This window comes from Balaenoptera acutorostrata, chromosome 9, assembly GCF_949987535.1.
Source record: "Balaenoptera acutorostrata chromosome 9, mBalAcu1.1, whole genome shotgun sequence".
Lineage (NCBI taxonomy): Eukaryota > Metazoa > Chordata > Mammalia > Artiodactyla > Balaenopteridae > Balaenoptera > Balaenoptera acutorostrata.
In genome coordinates, this window is record NC_080072.1 from 28,158,871 (window position 1) to 28,176,974 (window position 18,104).

At 36.4% G+C, this 18,104-nt stretch overlaps 1 protein-coding gene across 6 annotated transcripts in view; it reads left to right on the forward strand.

Moving 5' to 3' along the window:
* The window catches only part of IMMP1L (inner mitochondrial membrane peptidase subunit 1), a 74,541-nt gene that overhangs the window by 46,798 nt on the left and 9,639 nt on the right, over positions 1-18,104 (forward strand). For 4 of the 6 annotated variants that reach the window (XM_007181011.1, XM_007181012.3, XM_057552456.1 and 1 more), the window contains 3 exons: positions 530-663; positions 2,524-2,612; positions 6,208-6,334. The exons of 1 other annotated variant lie outside the window; for it this stretch is intronic. In XM_007181011.1, the coding sequence (XP_007181073.1) occupies positions 530-663; positions 2,524-2,612; positions 6,208-6,334 (350 nt within the window). Of the gene's footprint in view, positions 1-529; positions 664-2,523; positions 2,613-6,207; positions 6,335-9,331; positions 9,403-11,471; positions 11,613-18,104 lie in introns of all 6 variants that reach the window. One more of the 6 variants, XR_450901.2, reaches the window with a different exon arrangement.

An 18,104-nucleotide genomic window follows, 5' to 3' on the forward strand; every position in this document is an offset into this window, starting at 1 on the left:
TTTTATTAAGGCCCAGAGAGGGTAAGTGATTCATTGAAGATCATGAAAATTAATAAAGGAAGCAGTTTAGAACTTGAATTTTCATACACCTATTCTAGTGCTTTCCCCTTTATTCCTATATTATGTTATGACGAGAACTGATGTACTATAGCAGGCAACAGTACGAAAAACTATTATTAGTATTTGAAAGAGTTAATATCATTTCTTAGATATCTGCCTTAATACCAAGAAATAACCAAGGCATGAAAGAGGAGAGACAAGTTCAGAGTCTACTAGTTATCTAATTCATTTATAAACCCAGTGATATTTGAATATAATCTCTGTTTAGAAGATCACAATATTAAGTGGCTATAATTTGCCATTTTAAAAAACCTTCAGCAAAAATGAAAATAAGCTCTTGATTTTCTGCACCAAACCATATTAGGCATTTAATACACTCTGGGTGATTATAAAATATTTTACAATAGAGCTATTTCTTAAGTGTTTTTAAATAGTATTGATCATGAAACTTTTTGAAATTTACCATCAGGCCAATGGTGGCAGAGTCTACATAGAACTATGCTTCGTGGTGTTCTGGGAAAAACCTTTCGGCTTATTGGCTATACTATTCAGTATGGCTGTATAGCTCATTGTGCTTTTGAATACGTTGGTGGTGTTGTCATGGTAAGTTTTTACATTCAAGAAAATAATCATTTAAAATATGTTTTTTTTTAAATTGAAGGAAGAGAGTGTTTGAATTGGCACAGATATAAAATATAAGAACTGTAACTTTAAATATGGTCCTGCATTGTTTCTTTCAGGGGCACAAAGGCCCTATTAATCTAATAATACTAGTTTTTACCATTTATTGAATGCTACTTAATGTGTTCCAGGATGTGTTTGATGTTTTACATTTATTATCTCATTTAATCTTTTATACTCTATGAGATACTTACTAGAAATCTATTATACATATGAGGAAACTGAGGCTCAGAAAGCTTAAGTAACTTTCTGCAGGTCCCACAATTCCAAGTAGACTTGGAATTTCAGCACAGATTTCTCTGATTTTCAAAACCCCTACTTTTTTTTTTTTTTTTTTTTTTAAGATTTATTTTTTTATTGATTAATTGATTGATTGCTATGTTGGGTCTTCGTTTCTGTGCTAGGGCCTTCTCTAGTTGTGGCAAGCGGGGGCCACTCCTCATCACGGTGCGCGGGCCTCTCACCATCGCGGCCCCTCCCATTGCGGAGCACAGCTCCAGACGCGCAGGCCCAGCAATTGCGGCTCACGGGCCCAGCCGCTCCGCGGCATGTGGGATCCTCCCAGACCAGGGCTCGAACCCGCGTCCCCTGCATTAGCAGGCAGACTCCCAACCACTGCGCCACCAGGGAAGCCCAAAACCCCTACTTTTAACCACTGTGAAGAGTATCAATAACTGTCCTGAAAATAAATGATTATTCTGCCTTGTGTCAACATTAAAATGTTAAGGCTGTCCTCCTACCAATGCATTTTCTTAATATTGCATCATAAATCTATCAACCATGACAATACTAACCTTTTGTCATATAAATGAAAGAGTAAATTGATTGATTGTTCAGTCACTAAGTTTTGCTGTTGGTGTTGCTATTTTTATCAGGTTTACCCTAAAATATTCACAGTCATATAATCTCAAGTTGAGCTGGAGTAATGCAAATAAATATATTTAACTGAAACTCCCCTCTTTGATTTTTTTAAATTTAAATTGGTATTTCCAGTAGGCTACAGAGTTAGCAGAAAACTTGCATTGTGGTCTTTGTTTTTTCTGCCCAAGTAGGAAGTTTTGAGTAAAAAGTTTTATTTACATGTAAGTGGAGTGAATGGAGACTGTTGTGTTTAGATTTTTTAAGTTGCGATGATCATTTATTACAGTTTTGAGATATATATGAAGATTATTGTTTTACCTACTAATATGAAAGTCTTTAAAGTACATCTCATTATGCCAGTATTTTTCAGTAGAAAATATAAGTTGCAGCCCCATCAAATGAGTAAGCTGTTCTCTTGGAAGAAAAGGAAAAGCATCAACTCATTGAGAATAGTATGATACCACTTGGTAAATAACTGTCATGGGCACTGGATGATAGCTGACAGTAGCAAGAAAAAAAAATCATTAATTTATTCATTCAACAAGTATATATTGAGTATCAACCTTATGCCAAGCACCGTTCTTGACCTTGGTTACACAATTGGGAACATGAGAGACAAAGTCCCTGCCCTCATGATGCTTAAATTTTACAAGATGGCCAAAATTTGGAAACATAGATAATGTTATTTTATTTCTCTGTTATAATATAATATTAACAAACCATTTTAAATATATTTTGCCTGTTTTTCCAGACTTGCTGGCTACTCTGTAGAGTTGAACTTATCTTGGAACTTCCAACTTATTATGAATCATCCACCAAGCTTGAAGAACATTTGCTTGATTTTCTTTCTTTTAAGCCTGCTCAGATGATTTATATTTTAAAAGGTTTTCAACTTAAATTTAAAAATTGCCTCTCTTTCAGTGTTCTGGACCATCAATGGAGCCTACAATTCACAATTCAGATATTGTTTTTGCAGAAAATCTTAGTCGACATTTTTATGGTATCCAAAGGTAAATTTCTGCCACAGATACATTAAATTGATGGTGAAAACACACATGCACATTGTGTCTTTTCTGCAGTTTCTTAACTTTAGCTTTAAAAACTCTTTTGTAAATAACCAAATTAATGACCAACTGGATGAAATTTTGGCTCAAATTTTTTCTCTCAGTTTGAGAAATTTTAATAGTTTCTTTAAACATGCAGTTCCTTGTATCATTGTGCAAAGTAGATAGCAGTCCCTTTCATAATGTGCATTCAAGCCTTCTTTACTTTTTGGGGGGGGGGGGTTGGGGGGTGGGTTTGTCCTAGAATGTTTTGAATCGAGAACCAGGGACTTAGGAGCTACATTACATATCCAAATCTGATTTGATTTTTTAATTTTTAAAATAATCCTGCATTTCTATTGATGACTGTCTTACTCTCTATAGTCTATGATGAGCAGTCGGTGATTTTTAGACTATAGCACTGTATATAGTTGGGAGCCAGGAATCTTATCTGTTATGAGTCTCCTGATTAATTATATTAAGTTAAAAAACTCTGTGGGAAATATTGTTTGCCACTACATCTTTTAAAACCCTAGTCTAAATGGTGTTTCCAATCCTTGAGATACTCTTTATTCTACTTAACTCCCTGATTATTATTGCTTCTGAATGGATGTGGAGTATTAATAATTTAATGTATTTTCTAAAGGACACCTCTTTGATTCCCTAAAATTTGGGGTCCATTAGTTTTTCATAATTCTGAAAAAATAGATTTGTTTCACATTTCATCTTCATAAAATACAAATTTTACTCACTTGAGCTGGTATTTAGCTTATGACATAAGTAGGTTTAGGCATTCCTCTTTCATTATTGTCCTTTTTCATAGTCTACTTCACATTACTGAAAAATCACCAAGAATAGTGTAAAACTGTTCTTTGTGTTTACTCGTTCTTCCACCATCTTAGATTCTGTAAATAGAAACTCTCTCTTGCTCAAGCTGTATGGTCTAGCATGGTCTGTGGGTAATTCCTCAGATCTTTTATCTGTAACAACTTCAAGATAATACCTAATTGATAGATATGGGGTTATAAAATAAAACTTATATAACAGGTTATGTTCTAGCTTCCTTTTCTTTTTAACTTGTATCAAAATAACTTATTACAGTCTTTGGATTAACTGGAGACCTAGCTTCGCTGCAACGTGAAGACAAGCTTCTGTTTTCCATGCTAATCACATGATTTCACTCTCATAGTCCTTGAGCATCCTTAACAAGGAGCTAGACTCATTGGCTAAATAGTGTTTGAATGAACAGCTCAATATTGTCTTTTTTTGGTTTTTTTTTTTTTGGATAGATACTCTTTGCATTCAGATGGTAATACAAATAACTATATTTAGTAAATTAATTAAGATTCTTTAGAGGTTTTATTTTGTATTCTGCTCCTTCAGGGGGCCCATTAGGTGGAAGGACAGTTCAAACTTTGGCATTTATAGGAGACATACCAAAGTAACTTTTACAGCCAAAGTAGTCAGTTGGTAACTCCTACTTTAAAAACATTACTGTCCTGAGTATTTTTTTCTTTTATCTGCAACACAGAACCCTTGAGATTTCAGGGGAATCTCTGACCCCTGGCAAGAGATCCTCTTGCTAGCTGTTTCTAAAGATAGAGTAGCCATTCATTTAGGGAAAATGAAAGTCTGCATATCTGGTATCTAAAGCACATAGATTTTTCAGTCCAATGGACCGAACACTCATACTTGAGACAACCATAGTCTCTTATTACTACTTATTCTTTCAACGAATAGTTAATGAGCACCTCACTTATAAGATGTGCTGTACCTGATAGAGAATGTTAGGATTAGCAAGATATTAACCCTTGTTTTCAAAAGCTTACAATCTAGGAGGGGATAATAAGGATATTTATAAATGATACAGGAAAATTTAAGCCTTAGTTCTATTACGTTTCTTTTAAAATCCTATTTGAAAGAGTTGAAAGTCCAAGGTTATATATTTTGATTTAAGCTCTGTGCCTATAATATCTGGTTAGACCACCAGAAATACAGTATACAGTAATGATGCTTTCTATTAAAACACCTTGACTGAATTATGATTTTTATGTTGCCATTCAAGTGCAGAGTTTGTTTTGAGGATCATATTGATTATTTTGTCAAAACACTTAAGCTGAATAAAACTCCCATGGAAAACATTTCTTTCCCCAAAGCTAGCCAAAATCAACTTTGTTAGTATGTTACATAGGTTACAATATTTGCAAACTTTTTCATCTGAACAGTTCCATTGACATGGTTCCAGTTGGTTGGAAAGAGATACTTTATAACATTTTCAAACAAGTGTAAGCCTTATATTGCACTCCAAATTATAGAATTTAGTGTTTTAATAGCATTCAATTCTTATCAAGAATAACCTCAAGAAATGACTGTTCTGAATACTGTTGCTGTATTTTCTGTAAAAGTTCGGATGAAGATGGTATCTTTACTTTCCTTACATAAGTATCCTTCTTGTATATTCCTCTTTGACTTAGTTGTTAAGGAAAATTTTGTCATACCTCCCAAACTAAACTTTATTTTATTAGGTAATGATTGCCATGTAATTAATCATAATTTATTTTTTGACTTGACTACCAAAAGTTTTGAACTCATTGTAATACTTATATATAGCAATAACTAGGTTTCTGATTTAACCATCATCTTCCTTTTATTTTTGTGACTTTTGATATTGTTTTGATACATGCATCTTTTATTGCAAGCAACATCAAATTATTTCCTGAACCTGGTACAGATAATAAGTAAATACATTAAATCCTTTCGATTGTGAGCAACAGAATTCGCTTATTGCTCATTTCATGCAGAAAGAGCATTGCATTCTCTTTGGTTGAGGCATTAGTCATATATTTTTGTCTCCTTCTTCCTTTCCAATTTTAGATATCTTCTTAGTCTTCTAGTACATGTAGATTGTTATTTCTTCCATGAATCATGTCTTCCATATGTAATCATATCCATATTGGTTCTATATGTTTGATTTGCCAGTTTATTTTTTGTAATATATGTTTGGACAGCTTTTAGCATTTTATTTGGCCGTCTTCTGATATTTTTTCTCAAGTATATGTCTTTTTTGACTGTACTGTAAACTCTCCAGGTTATATAATTTATATGCTGCAATTCCTCAGTTCTTTAAGCTCTAGGGAAACACAGATGATGTTTCTACCTTTTTATGTGCTCTAGAGTCAATCAGTGCTACTGGCTGGGCAGTAAAATTTGCTTGGTTAATTTGGTGGTATTTACACGGAATTGTTTTTTCATAGTTTTGGTTCTAAAAATTTGGACACAGAAGTAACACTGAGTGGGTATAGTGCAAGAAGATAATTCTCATGGAATTATCAGAAATTTTAGAATCTTCTAATAGCTTTTCCATCACTCTCATTGTTAGATTCTGACCCATAAAGTTAGTCACAAAGGTTCTCAAAGCTGGTAAATGTATGAGAGGGTCAATATGTCAGAGGATAAAAGGTGTGGCTTTGTTTAAGTTGCTTTTATAAAAGTATTGTAGCAGTGCCATGCATGTGTTTATGTTAATAATAACACTGACATTTCTTTGACTTTTTCCCCTCAGAGGTGACATTGTGATTGCAAAAAGCCCAAGTGATCCAAAATCAAATATTTGTAAAAGAGTAATTGGTTTGGAAGGAGACAAAATTCTCAGCAATAGTCCATCAGGTTTCTTTAAAAGCCATAGTTATGTAAGTAACATTTCAATTATGTTATTCATTGGTATCATAGTTGATTAACATTAACTGAACACACTGACAAATGATTATAACTTTTATTCATATTTTGAATATAAGTTAGAATAATGCATTCATTAGAATTTAAGTATGTTTGTATCAAGAACAACTTGGCCATTATAGTTTATATATTTTATTTCCTTTTAAAACCCTGTATAAACATCTCAGTATTAGTTGTTGCAGGCAAGATTCACCAATGAATGTCAAAATAATGGGCAGACGTTTGAGGAAAAATAGTGTATTTGCATAGTCTCAAAGTATCTTTCCCAAGATATTTTTACAAAGGGAAAAACAGTAGCTTCATAGAGGAGAAACCTGGCAGACACCACCTTAACTGAGTGATCAAGGTTACCTTTACCTATAAAAAGACGTCAACATAACGTGACCCCTGAATTCAAGGACTGAGAAGGGCACGTCACCTTTGTGGTATTCCTGTAAAAAGAAGGTATAGCCTCATGAGAAAACATCAGACAAACCCTAACTGAGGGTCATTCTGCCACATAATTGGCCAATACTCTTCAAAAATGTCAAGGTCTTTTAAAAAAGGAAAGTCAGGAATTGTCATAGATTGGAGGAGACAAAGGAGACATGACAAGTAAATGCAATCTGGAATTCTGGCTTAGATAGTTTTTCCACTGACTTGTTAGTGGAAAATCTGGTAAAACCAAACACAGTCTTATTGTTTAGTTTTTTAAAATCCTATTTAAATGTTTAGGATAGATATTTTGGTGTCGTCAACTTGCCAACTCAGTTAGGAAAAAGAGCAAGAGCAGTAGAATGGAAGAGTGAAGAGCAGATGTGATGTGTCAGCCCCTTTCACCAGTCACATGGCTGCTGGGACAGCTCGTGGCAGGGGAGGGCAGCCTTCTGTTTACTCAGCATATACTCTTCTTACTTTAATTATAATTTAATTTTCTATTTTGTTTAAATTTTCTGTCACTGTCAGATTATTAATAGAGCTGTTACATCTGTTAAGTAACTTTATCTTCATCCCCAGTGTAAACATACAATTAAGAGTTAAATTGTCTTCATCGTTGTAAATTTATTTTGACCTATAATAGCCTCTGATTGCCCTATAAGTTTGATCAGTAGACTATTAAATAATCTATTATTTATTTACCGTTCTTAATGTGCAAATGTTTATTACACTTCTGATGTTTATTACTACAGTGCTAAACATCCTAGGAATCCTTAGCTGATGGTGATAATGTTAAAGTTGAGAATGTGGTATCGGGTAACCTATTTTTCTGTGGCCTTCATCATGGATACTTATCCTTTTATTTTTCAAAAATGTCACTTATTTACATAATGATTTCACCTTCACATGACTGTTATCATTTCATGAGGCATTCTAGTCACTTCTAAGTTGCTTTAGCAACAAGCATATACTTCAGACCAGAAATAGTTTTATCAACAGAAAGAATAACAAAACATATAAATGATAGCATCTACTATCTGTGTACAGTGTGTACACTGCTGTTGTTTTCTTTTAAAATTATTAGAGGAGGAATATTAGGATGAAAGGATTTAGATAAAATCTCTGCTAAGTAATCAGAGAAAATAACCAGAGGACTATAAGACGTACATTTTTTTGAATATTCTATTTAAAGAAGACATTCATCGAATTTTTGTTTGTTGAGAGGATAAATTAGGGGACACTGCCATTTTGTTCCAGATGTATTCCATTCACTTTGGTTTGCATGTTTATAAGTGTACAAACAACTGTAATAATATTGGCCAACACTTAACTATGTACTTACTCTGTACCTGACACTGTTGAAACTCTTTCCAAGGGTTAATTCATTTAATCATCAAAACAGTAACCCAGTGAAGGTGGTAGTAGCATTTGACAGATGGGAAAGCTGAACAACAGGGAGGTTAAATAAATTGCCCAATTTCAAACAGTAAGAGAAACAGTTGGAATTCAAACACAGGTAGCCTGGCTCTGTCCAGAATCTATATTCTTTACCACGCCACTACTTTTCATCCCCAAATATCCTCTACTTACTATTATTATTCCTACTCCCATCTCCTAAATTGTACTTCCCTTAAAATGTATTTGTCTTTATTATTTTTAAAAAGAAAGGCAACTGTTTCTGATCAGGGCCAGTATTAGTTCTGAAAGACAAGCCAGTGATTTTTGAAGGCTTCCCGGCTCCACCAGTTTTACCAGGCTGCGTTTTTTAAGCCATAAGAATTTGTAGCTATTACAGAACCACTTCAGCAAATGTGTTCCATTAATCAAGGTGATTTATAACAAAAATTCATCCAAGTTTGGAGCATTGAAGAGATATCCAAACTGTTTGCATTCTCCCCATCCAGAGTGTTCCCTTTTCCAGCTATCTCAGAAGCACACTGGTGCTGCATTCTATGAAAGGGGTTTCTTCCCCTTATCTGTGCATCCTTTTTGAAAAATCATTGTTGCTTATAGGTTATGAAGACATTACTATTCAGATCTTGATTGAGGTGCATAATAAGGATGATATATATTAAATGTGTTTTGAATTTCAGGCAAAAAACATTTATTCTCCTAAGTAGGTGCTTCAGAAAGCAAAACACCGAAATTGTCATTTGGAACCTAGAACATAGAGTTTAGCATATGAAAGAAATAACATTGTTTGTAAGTTGGCAAAAAAGAATATAAACAGATCATTGGTTAAGTGATGTGAAACCATTTTATTCATTCCAGAGTTCTAAAAGTTCATGTGGCAAGCAGCACTTACGAAAGGTGATTTATTTTTTACATTAAGCATTTGGAAACTAAGCAGTCCCTATCAAGGTCCTATTGCAGTGGGTTTTGCTTATTTTCATGGTATTGAGGCCAGTAATTTTTTTCCTTGGGTTATGGACTGAGCATTGGCTACTAGGAAATGAGCTTAATTTGTGACTCTCAAAAGAAACAAATTATACTCAGCTCAAACATCTTGAATAACTTTCCTTTCTATACTATAGGAATTCCTCAGTTTGCTGCTAGAAGCCACTAATTTGCCAAAAATAATTTAGTTGGAAGAAGCATTTAGCAGGTAGGAAATACATTAAATGAACTGGCATTCTCCTGTTGATCTGCACAGCAAGGGATTTAACGTAGTCTCTATTCCCCTAGGGAATATAGGGCCAGGACTCAGGAAATATAGTAAAATTTTCTTATAACGCTAATAAAGAAACAAAAACACTTTATAATCTTTCTCAGGATAACATTGTGTGATAGTTCAGGGCTGTGATTTTAATCCATAGTGTATCTGTGGTATAGTTAGTCATTTTGGAATACAGTAAGTTCCTATCAGCAAACAAACATGCTATAAAATCTCCCATCTAAACGAACAAACTCCTTTGGCACCACATCCTCCTATAGGAAAGAGTCGTGCATACTTACTGACTCGACTCTGAACTTTATATTCTCTTTTGAACTCATTCCACTTAGACTTTGGTCCCCAGCACTTCACTGAAACAGTTCTTGTTAAGAGTCACTGATGACTTCTCTGTTGTTGATCCAGTGGTCAGCTTTCACTCCTCGTTTTACTTGACCTATTGTTAGTATTTGAAGTAGTTCTTAAAGCCTGGTTTCACTTAGTTTTGGGGATACCACTCTCTTTAGGTTTTCTACCTCTCTTTCTGCTTCTTCTGAGTGTCCTTTGTTGGTTCCTCCAAATATTGGAGTAACTAAGGGTTTGTATTTTAAACTTCTTTTGTTTATATACATGCACTTAAGGTGACCTCTTCCTGTCTCATGGTTTTAAATACTATCTAACTTAAGACCTAAATTTATATCAATCACAACTTCTTTCCTGAACTCCAGAATCATATATCTGATAGTCTGTTTAATATCTCCACCTTAGTATATAATGGTCACCTTGAACTTAATATGTCCAAAACTAAACTGATTTTCCTTCCAAAACTGGCTCGTCCCACATGTATTTCCCAATCACGGTAAAGGCGCCACCGTTCTTCTGCTCACTCAGGTCATAAACCTTGGAGTCATCCTTGCCTCCCTTCCTCTTTCACCCTCCCATCCAATCTACTAGCAAATCATGATGACTATATCTTGTAAATATAATCAGAATTAGACGACATCTTGCCCCCATCACTGCTACCATCCTGGTGCAAGACAAATTCATCTCACTCTTGTTTTCTTGCAGTAACTTCTGAACTTCTCTCTGAGCTTATACCTTTCCCATCTTCTTGCCTCCTTGCCCCTTTACTGACTACTCTTCACATAGTAGCTGAAATGATCCTTTTTAATAATGATGCTTTTTCATAAAAATAATGTTACTCTTCTACCCAAAGAGTTCAGTGGCCCCCCCATCTCATAATTAAAGCCATGGTCCTTTTGATGGCCTACTAGACCTACAATCTTCCTGCTGCCTGTTCTTGTAATTAAAGTTTCATTGGAACATGGCCACACTCATTCATTTACATATTGTCTGTGACTGCTTTTCAGTAAAACAGCAGAGTTGAGTCATTGTAACAGAGACTCTATGGTCTGCAAAGCTTAGCTATTTACTGTCTGGCCTCTTACAGAAAAAGTTTGCTGACCCTTGCTCTAGAATGTAAGGTTCTTTTTTTTTTTTTTTAATTTTTATTTATTTATTTATTTTTAATTTTTATGGCTATGTTGGGTCTTCGTTTCCGTGCGAGGGCTCTCACCAGTTGCGGCAAGTGGGGGCCACTCTTCATCGCTGTGCTTGGGCCTCTCACCATCGCGGCCTCCTGCTGCCGAGCACAGGCTCCAGACATGCAGGCTCAGCAATCGCGGCTCACGGGCCCAGCCGCTCCGCGGCATGCGGGATCCTCCCAGACCAGGGCTCGAACCCGTGTCCCCTGCACCAGCAGGCAGATTCCCAACCACTGCGCCACCAGGGAAGCCCAAATGTAAGGTTCTTAATGGCAGAGATTTGTTTTGATCTCAGCTGATTCCCCAACACCTAAACTTTTATTTGGCATCTAGTAGGTACTTTAAAAATACTTGAAGGGTGGACAAATGGATATATGACTAGAGTCTGACAGTGTTTTATTTTAGTTTCTATTCTCAGTTTCTTCTAGTTTCTGCTGCAAACTCGCTCTGGAGTAAAGTGCATGATGTTCTATTTTTCAGTAATATAGATGTTCCTGTCGCTCACCACACTGTATGCTAATGCTGAACTGGCCCATCTGTGTTCATTCTAGTCTTCATAGAAGACTTGAAAGCTAAGCTACTTCCATGGTAGGGCTACTTGACCATCTTCCATAACTGCAGGTAAATGTTACAGAAAATATTGGAATGCCCCTGTGACTTTGTACCAGCACAGCATTGTGCTGATTAAACGTTTCTTTCCCCAAGTGACTTCTATTTGGAATGAATGATAGTTTTCAGCCCTTTTATTAAAGCAGATTAAACATTCACCTGGCTTTGAATAATTAGTTTGGAGTGCTCTGAACTTGGTCTCATCTAAATCTTCTGAAGGACTGGTGGAATTGAGGTACCCTGGAGTTACCTTGCTCTCATTTTGAGGGAAGATTTGGTTCTCCAGAAATGGTGTGGTGGTTTTGTTACTCTGAAGGCTAAGTTGCCCTTGCAACATGCAGTACCTACTAGTTAGTTTGTGTGGTAATGAGAGTTTTCTACATTTCAGTAGAAATGATGTGCCTTTGGACATATGTAACAACTCTACAGGTGTTTTGTTCTTTTGATTCTTTTATTGGTTGGCAGATTAAAGATGGATGAGTTGTTATCGGAAGCTGGTAAACTGTTCCTTTAAGTGTAAACTTCTGCTTTCCAGTGGTTGTTTATTATAAAATGAAGGATCTTTTTTTCTAAATCTTTCAAATAATTAAAACTCTGTTTATGGAATTTTAGTTTCTCAGCCATAGCAGCCACCCTGTTGAAGATGCGCATGTTAATAGCAATATGATCACGGAGATTTCAGCATTTTCCTGTAGGTAAAGCGTAGCATCTTTTGCTCTTGTTACAGGAAATGTATCTGTGCTTATTAGAAACATTATGTTTTTACTTTTATTTTTGACCTATCAAAATATCCAGTTATATAAAGCTTTTCGGTTCTTGATAACACAGATTCCAGTATCATACACAAAAGGTGAAATGTTCATCAAATGCTAGTCTGTCACCACAGTAGAGGGATGGTAGGCGCATAAGAAATGTAGTATTTCTTACATTTTTCTTTTGGAATTGTAGAGTATGTTAATAACAACATCATTATTGTTATTGGCAGAAATGTAAGAAATAGAGACATTTTCACATTTCAGAACTGATTAAATGTTCTCAGGATGCTCTGGTGGTATAGTGTTCTTAAAAGGAGAACTTGGAAATGGGGTAATATGCTAGTAATAAATTTGTTTTACTGTGTATTGAAAAATATTTAAACAAAACTGATTGGCCAGCTGAAAAACAATCTCACTAATTGGGAAACATTAGAAAATGGTCACTTTATAAACACTGATAGCCCCCAACATGTACTGTGTATTTACGTTATAGTTCAAATCCTTGAATATCCTAATGCTGTTTTTCTGTTTGTTTAAATGTCATTTACTTTAGCTAAAAGTCACAGCCATATGGTCTTCTATTACCACTTGTATTATAAACAGAAAAAGTACTTCTCTGTAGGGAGAGGAATCATCAGATTGAAAGGGTTTGTTTATTATAAGCTGCTGATACACTAAATCCTTATGTCATTTAAATAGAAGAACTACCTAATAATGTCACTTATTACAACTAGGATATCTAAACAAGGGACTTGCTTTTTGCAGACTATAGTGATAAAAACCTGTGCTTCACATCCATTTCTCAGCAACGGCTCCCAGGGTAATCAATCATGGCATACTGCTAATGCCTTGATTGCAGCTGATGCAGAGGAAATATGTTTACTTTTTTGCTAAAGTGAAGTTCACTGCGGAGATGACGTGACTTTTTCATCCTATAGCTAACAATTCTGAAGATAAATTTGACTTAGTGTTTACAATTCTGAGGTGTTTTTCTTCTGATGTTAACACTAAAGAATCATCTTTGAGGCTCCCACTACTTAAGCATTTTCTGATGTGTTCCCTGAACATTTTCAGAATAATTTGATCTTAGTTTAACAAAAAATATGTAGTTTATAAAATATTATTTTGTAGAAATGTATTTTATCTTAATATATGTTTGAGTATGTATATGTATGTATATGTATTTATGAAAATCAACATTTCTACTGACAGGGTAGCAACTCTTCCTGAAACTAACATGTTTTGCTCACCTGAAAATATTTTAACCACTCAAAGTTGGAAAGTCAGTGCCATGGGTGGGATTCTGGGGAGGCATTTATGCAATTCAGTAAAATGCCATATTACATATAGTTTTATCTGCAAGTTATATGAGACCTCTGTACTTTCAGGTTGCTTAAAAGTAGGTGGCGCAGTGGTTAAGGATCCGCCTGCCAGTGCAGGGGACACGGGTTCGAGCCCTGCTCCGGGAAGATGCCACATGCTGCGGAGCCACTAACCCCGTGCGCCACAACTACTGAGCCTGTGCTCTAGAGCCCGCAAGCCACAGCTACTGAGCCCACATGCCACAACTACTGAAGCCCGTGCACCTAGAGCCCGTGCTCCACAACAAGAGAAGCCACAATGAAGAGTAGACCCTGCTCCCTGCAACTAGAGAAAGCCCGCACGCAGCAACAAATACCCAACGCAGCCAAAATAAATAAATAAATTTATAAAAAAAAGTAATTGGGAAAAATTACTAAGACTGAAATTGTAATGCTGCTGTTCAGTGTAAGCATCTGAGGCAGACTCCCACTCTGATGGTCGGTCGTAAAGAGAATGTGTTCCAAGTGTCATGTGGCTTCCTAACCTGATACAGTGATCTGCTGGACTAAGTGGAATATGTTCAGATGTCTTCTGAAATAAGCAACTAAATGAAGTTCTTCTGTTACCACTTTGGGCAATCAAAATTCTACAGATTTCTGTGACCCACTTAATCTTAGTCTATAAAAGCATTCTCATTCTAGTAAACTATTTTCTACCTAAAATAAGAAAGGAAAAGAGAAATTACAGATTTAAAAGCAAGTATGCATGTTATAAAACAGTTGAAGATAGTAAAATAGCTGAAAATATTGACATTACAAGCCATTATACTGCTAACCTAGATATGCGAGAGTGCTTCCTCCTGGGTTGGAATTTTCATAACTATTTTAAGAAAATTTAGGAATCGTTTAGTTTGGCATAGCTAATGCTTGCATGTCTACTACACAGACATACAGAGCCAACAGGGAAGGGAGATAAAGTACCTAAAACTATAGGGTGAGTGATTTAAAATTCTAAGATGCAACTTAAGATTCTGATCTACTTCCTTTACATTGTGTGTATGAATCTCTAAATCAGGAAGGATTAGAAAAACCTCCTGTCATCTGAAGAGACTTGAAATTTGACCTGACTTCCCTATGTAAAGAAAGGCAGAGTAGGTCTGGGGACATAGACTGATACGCACTTCTGACCCTAACTGCAAATGTACCTAACCCCAAACCAATCCCAGCATCAGGCATCTTCCTTCATGAGGCTGTGTCCCAGGAGCAGCGGAAACCGCTGGACCTGGGGGGAGGGAGAGAAAACGTAAAAAGCCTTCAGGAGAATGTAGGGTGGGCAAATTTGCCAGACAATAACTTCTCAACTTTCCTATTATTTATTCATGCATTCATTAATTCCAGGTATTACTGAATGCTTACCTGAGGGCCACCACCATGTTAAAGTAGATCAAGTCCCTGCCTGCAGGCTGTCCAATAGAACTTTCTGCAAAAATGGAATAGTCTATATCTGGCCTGTCCAGTATGGTAGCCACTAGGTTCATGTGGCTATTGAGCACAGGAAACGTGGCTAGTGTGTCTGAGGAACTGAATTTTTAGTTTTATATAACTTGTAAGATTGAATAGTCATATATGTTACTAGTGGCGACCATGTTGGACAGTACAGCTTCTGGAGTTTGTAGTCCAGTTGGGGGACTGGACAAGGAATTACAAAATGGTGTAATAGAGGATACTTATCTAGACTGGGGTGGATAGGATTACTACAGACTGGGGAGGTAAAACCTGAGTTGAAGTTCTCAAGGATAAGTAGGAGCTAGCCAAAGCAAGCAGCATATTTAGAAGATCTAAAAGTGAGAGTGCAGCACTGTGCTTTGGGTAGCTGCCAAAAGTAAGTTCCTATGTCTGGGACATATAGTGGGGAGGGGTGGGTAGTGAACAGAGATAAAAATGAAAAGGTGATCAGGGCTCAGTTCCTTGTAAGTCTCAAGCAGGGGAGTAACTTTGTGTGTGTGTGTGTGTGTGTGTGTGTGTGTGTGTCCACATCACACGTTGTGGGATCTTAGTTCCCTGACCAGGGATCAAACCTGTGCCCCCTGCAGTGGAAATGTGGAGTCCTAACCACTGGACCCCCAGGGAATTCCTGGGAGTAACATTATCAGACTTAGCTTTTAAAAGATCACCCTGATATTTAGTATAGAATAGTAGAGGATGGTTGGAGTAGGAGAGGCCAGAGGCAGGGAAACCAGTTAATAAATAGGCTGTAAGACATAATTGAGATAATAACATGAAGAATGGAAAGCAGTACAAAATTTGGAGAAAGATTAAGGGAATATCTAGACAGGATTGGATGTTGGAAGAAATGGAATTGAAAGTCTTAAGACTGACCCAAGTTTCTGGCTCTAGCAATAGGGGTAGGTGGTGCATTAAAATAAGGGGTCTGGACTTCCCTGATGGAGCAGTGGTTAAGAGCCCGCCTGCCAGTGCAGGGGACACGGGTTTGACCCCTGGTCCGGGAAGATCCCACGTGCTGCAGAACAACTAAGCCCGTGTGCCACAACTACTGAGCCTGAGCTCTAGAGCCTGCGAGCCACAACTACGGAGCCCACGTGCCGCAACTACTGAAGCCCACACGCTCTAGGGCCCGCATGCCACAACTACTGAGCCTGTGTGCTGCAACTACTGAAGCCCGCACGCTCAGAGCCCATACTCCGCGACAAAAGAAGTCACCACAATGAGAAGCCCGTGCACCGCAACAAAGAGTGGCCCCCACTCGCCACAACTAGAGAAAGCCCACGCACCGCAACGAAGACCCAACGCAGCCAAAAATAAATAAAATTAAAAAAAAAAATAAGGGGTTCTGAGGGAGATGTTAATTTGGGAAATGGAGAGAAGATATACTCAGTTTTGGAGTAGTCTAGAAGCCTGTATAATAAGTCTATGATAGGTTGTACTTTAAATGAATACAATGGCAATGAAATTATTGGAAGTGGGAAGAAAACAAATTCTTTCCCAGAATGATGTTTGGGTGCTATACTATTCCCTCCTTGATGCCCACAGTATATTTTCATGATCTCTTAGTCAAAACAGTGTTTTGATGCTCTCAGCCCCCAGAGATCAACCTCACTTTTTAAAGGTCTTCAGCTATTCTCTTCGTATCTTACATCATCACAAAAAATGTCATCTGTCATCTACCTGCCTAATTTGCAACTTTGTATTCACAAAGCTAGACATCATTCTAAATAACTTCCAGGGTATGGGACATTAGAGTTCTGGTTTTGATAAATAGGAGAAGTGTCTATCAAAGAAAATCATGCAACACAATGCTTTTTTTTTTTAAGATACTAGAAATATCAGGTACAAAAAGATCCACGTATTTTATTTTAATCCTTTATTTTTTGGAGTATGGACTCTTTTCTACTACTGATCTTTTATTTCTAGTACCATTTCAGGTATAAATCAGTTTTTTAGCCAATCCCTATATGATGCAGTTATGCACTGGTCCATAAGAAATCAAAAAGCGCTACAGAGATTCATCTATAGGAATAAATCCAAATAGGGATGAGTTTTGACTGGGAAGAATTATTTGAAGTCTCAGGAATCAAAAATTTGGTGGAAACCTATTAGCACATATTCTGTATAGTAGGCATCTGATTTACTATTTAGACTTTTTCTGAGAACATGAGAAAAGTCATTATTTACATATTTACTGCTATTTTCTACTACTCTTTCAGATACCTGTGTTTCATTAAGTTAGGCTCATCTTTTGGAATATGAGAACCAGAGTGTACATCAGGCTATATTAAAATGAGAGTACAGACATAGTCTTGAAATGAGAATATAAGGAACTTCTCTTAAATACTAATCCAAAAACAGCAGGTAACCTTGTTACAAATAGAACAAAAAAGAAGTCAGAGACCAAATAATCCATTGTCCTAGGAAAAAAAAATCTGTAGGATTGAGATGTTAGTATTAGATCGCTGGGATTAGATCGCTGGCCTATTTACTAGCTTTAATCCCAACACTTTTCCCCCTTCCTCTGCCTTCTGACAAGTTGGTAGACGGTCCTGAAGAAGTAAATGCTCCATAAGGAAGTGCTTAGGCATTTGATATTTAATAAACATTGCTTCAAAAAGATGCCTGTTAAAAGAATAAAAATGTTAGTCTTTGCTACATTTGGATGATTTGGTCTTAAAAACTGAATTTCATTAAATCAGTTGGCATAATTAATATGGCATCTATTCACAACTAATGTACATTTTTAATTATATTGGATTTAATTCAAAGTTTTGGCTAGTACCAGAACTATATAATTGAATACAGTGTAAAAGAAAAAGACCAAAAACATAACTGAAGTGAAATTGCAAAGCACAGTTCACTTTGCAGAGAACTGGATAGGCTGCATAAGAAACCAGGAACAAAGAAAGCCCGGCAGGCGTCATTCATCCAGCAGCTGG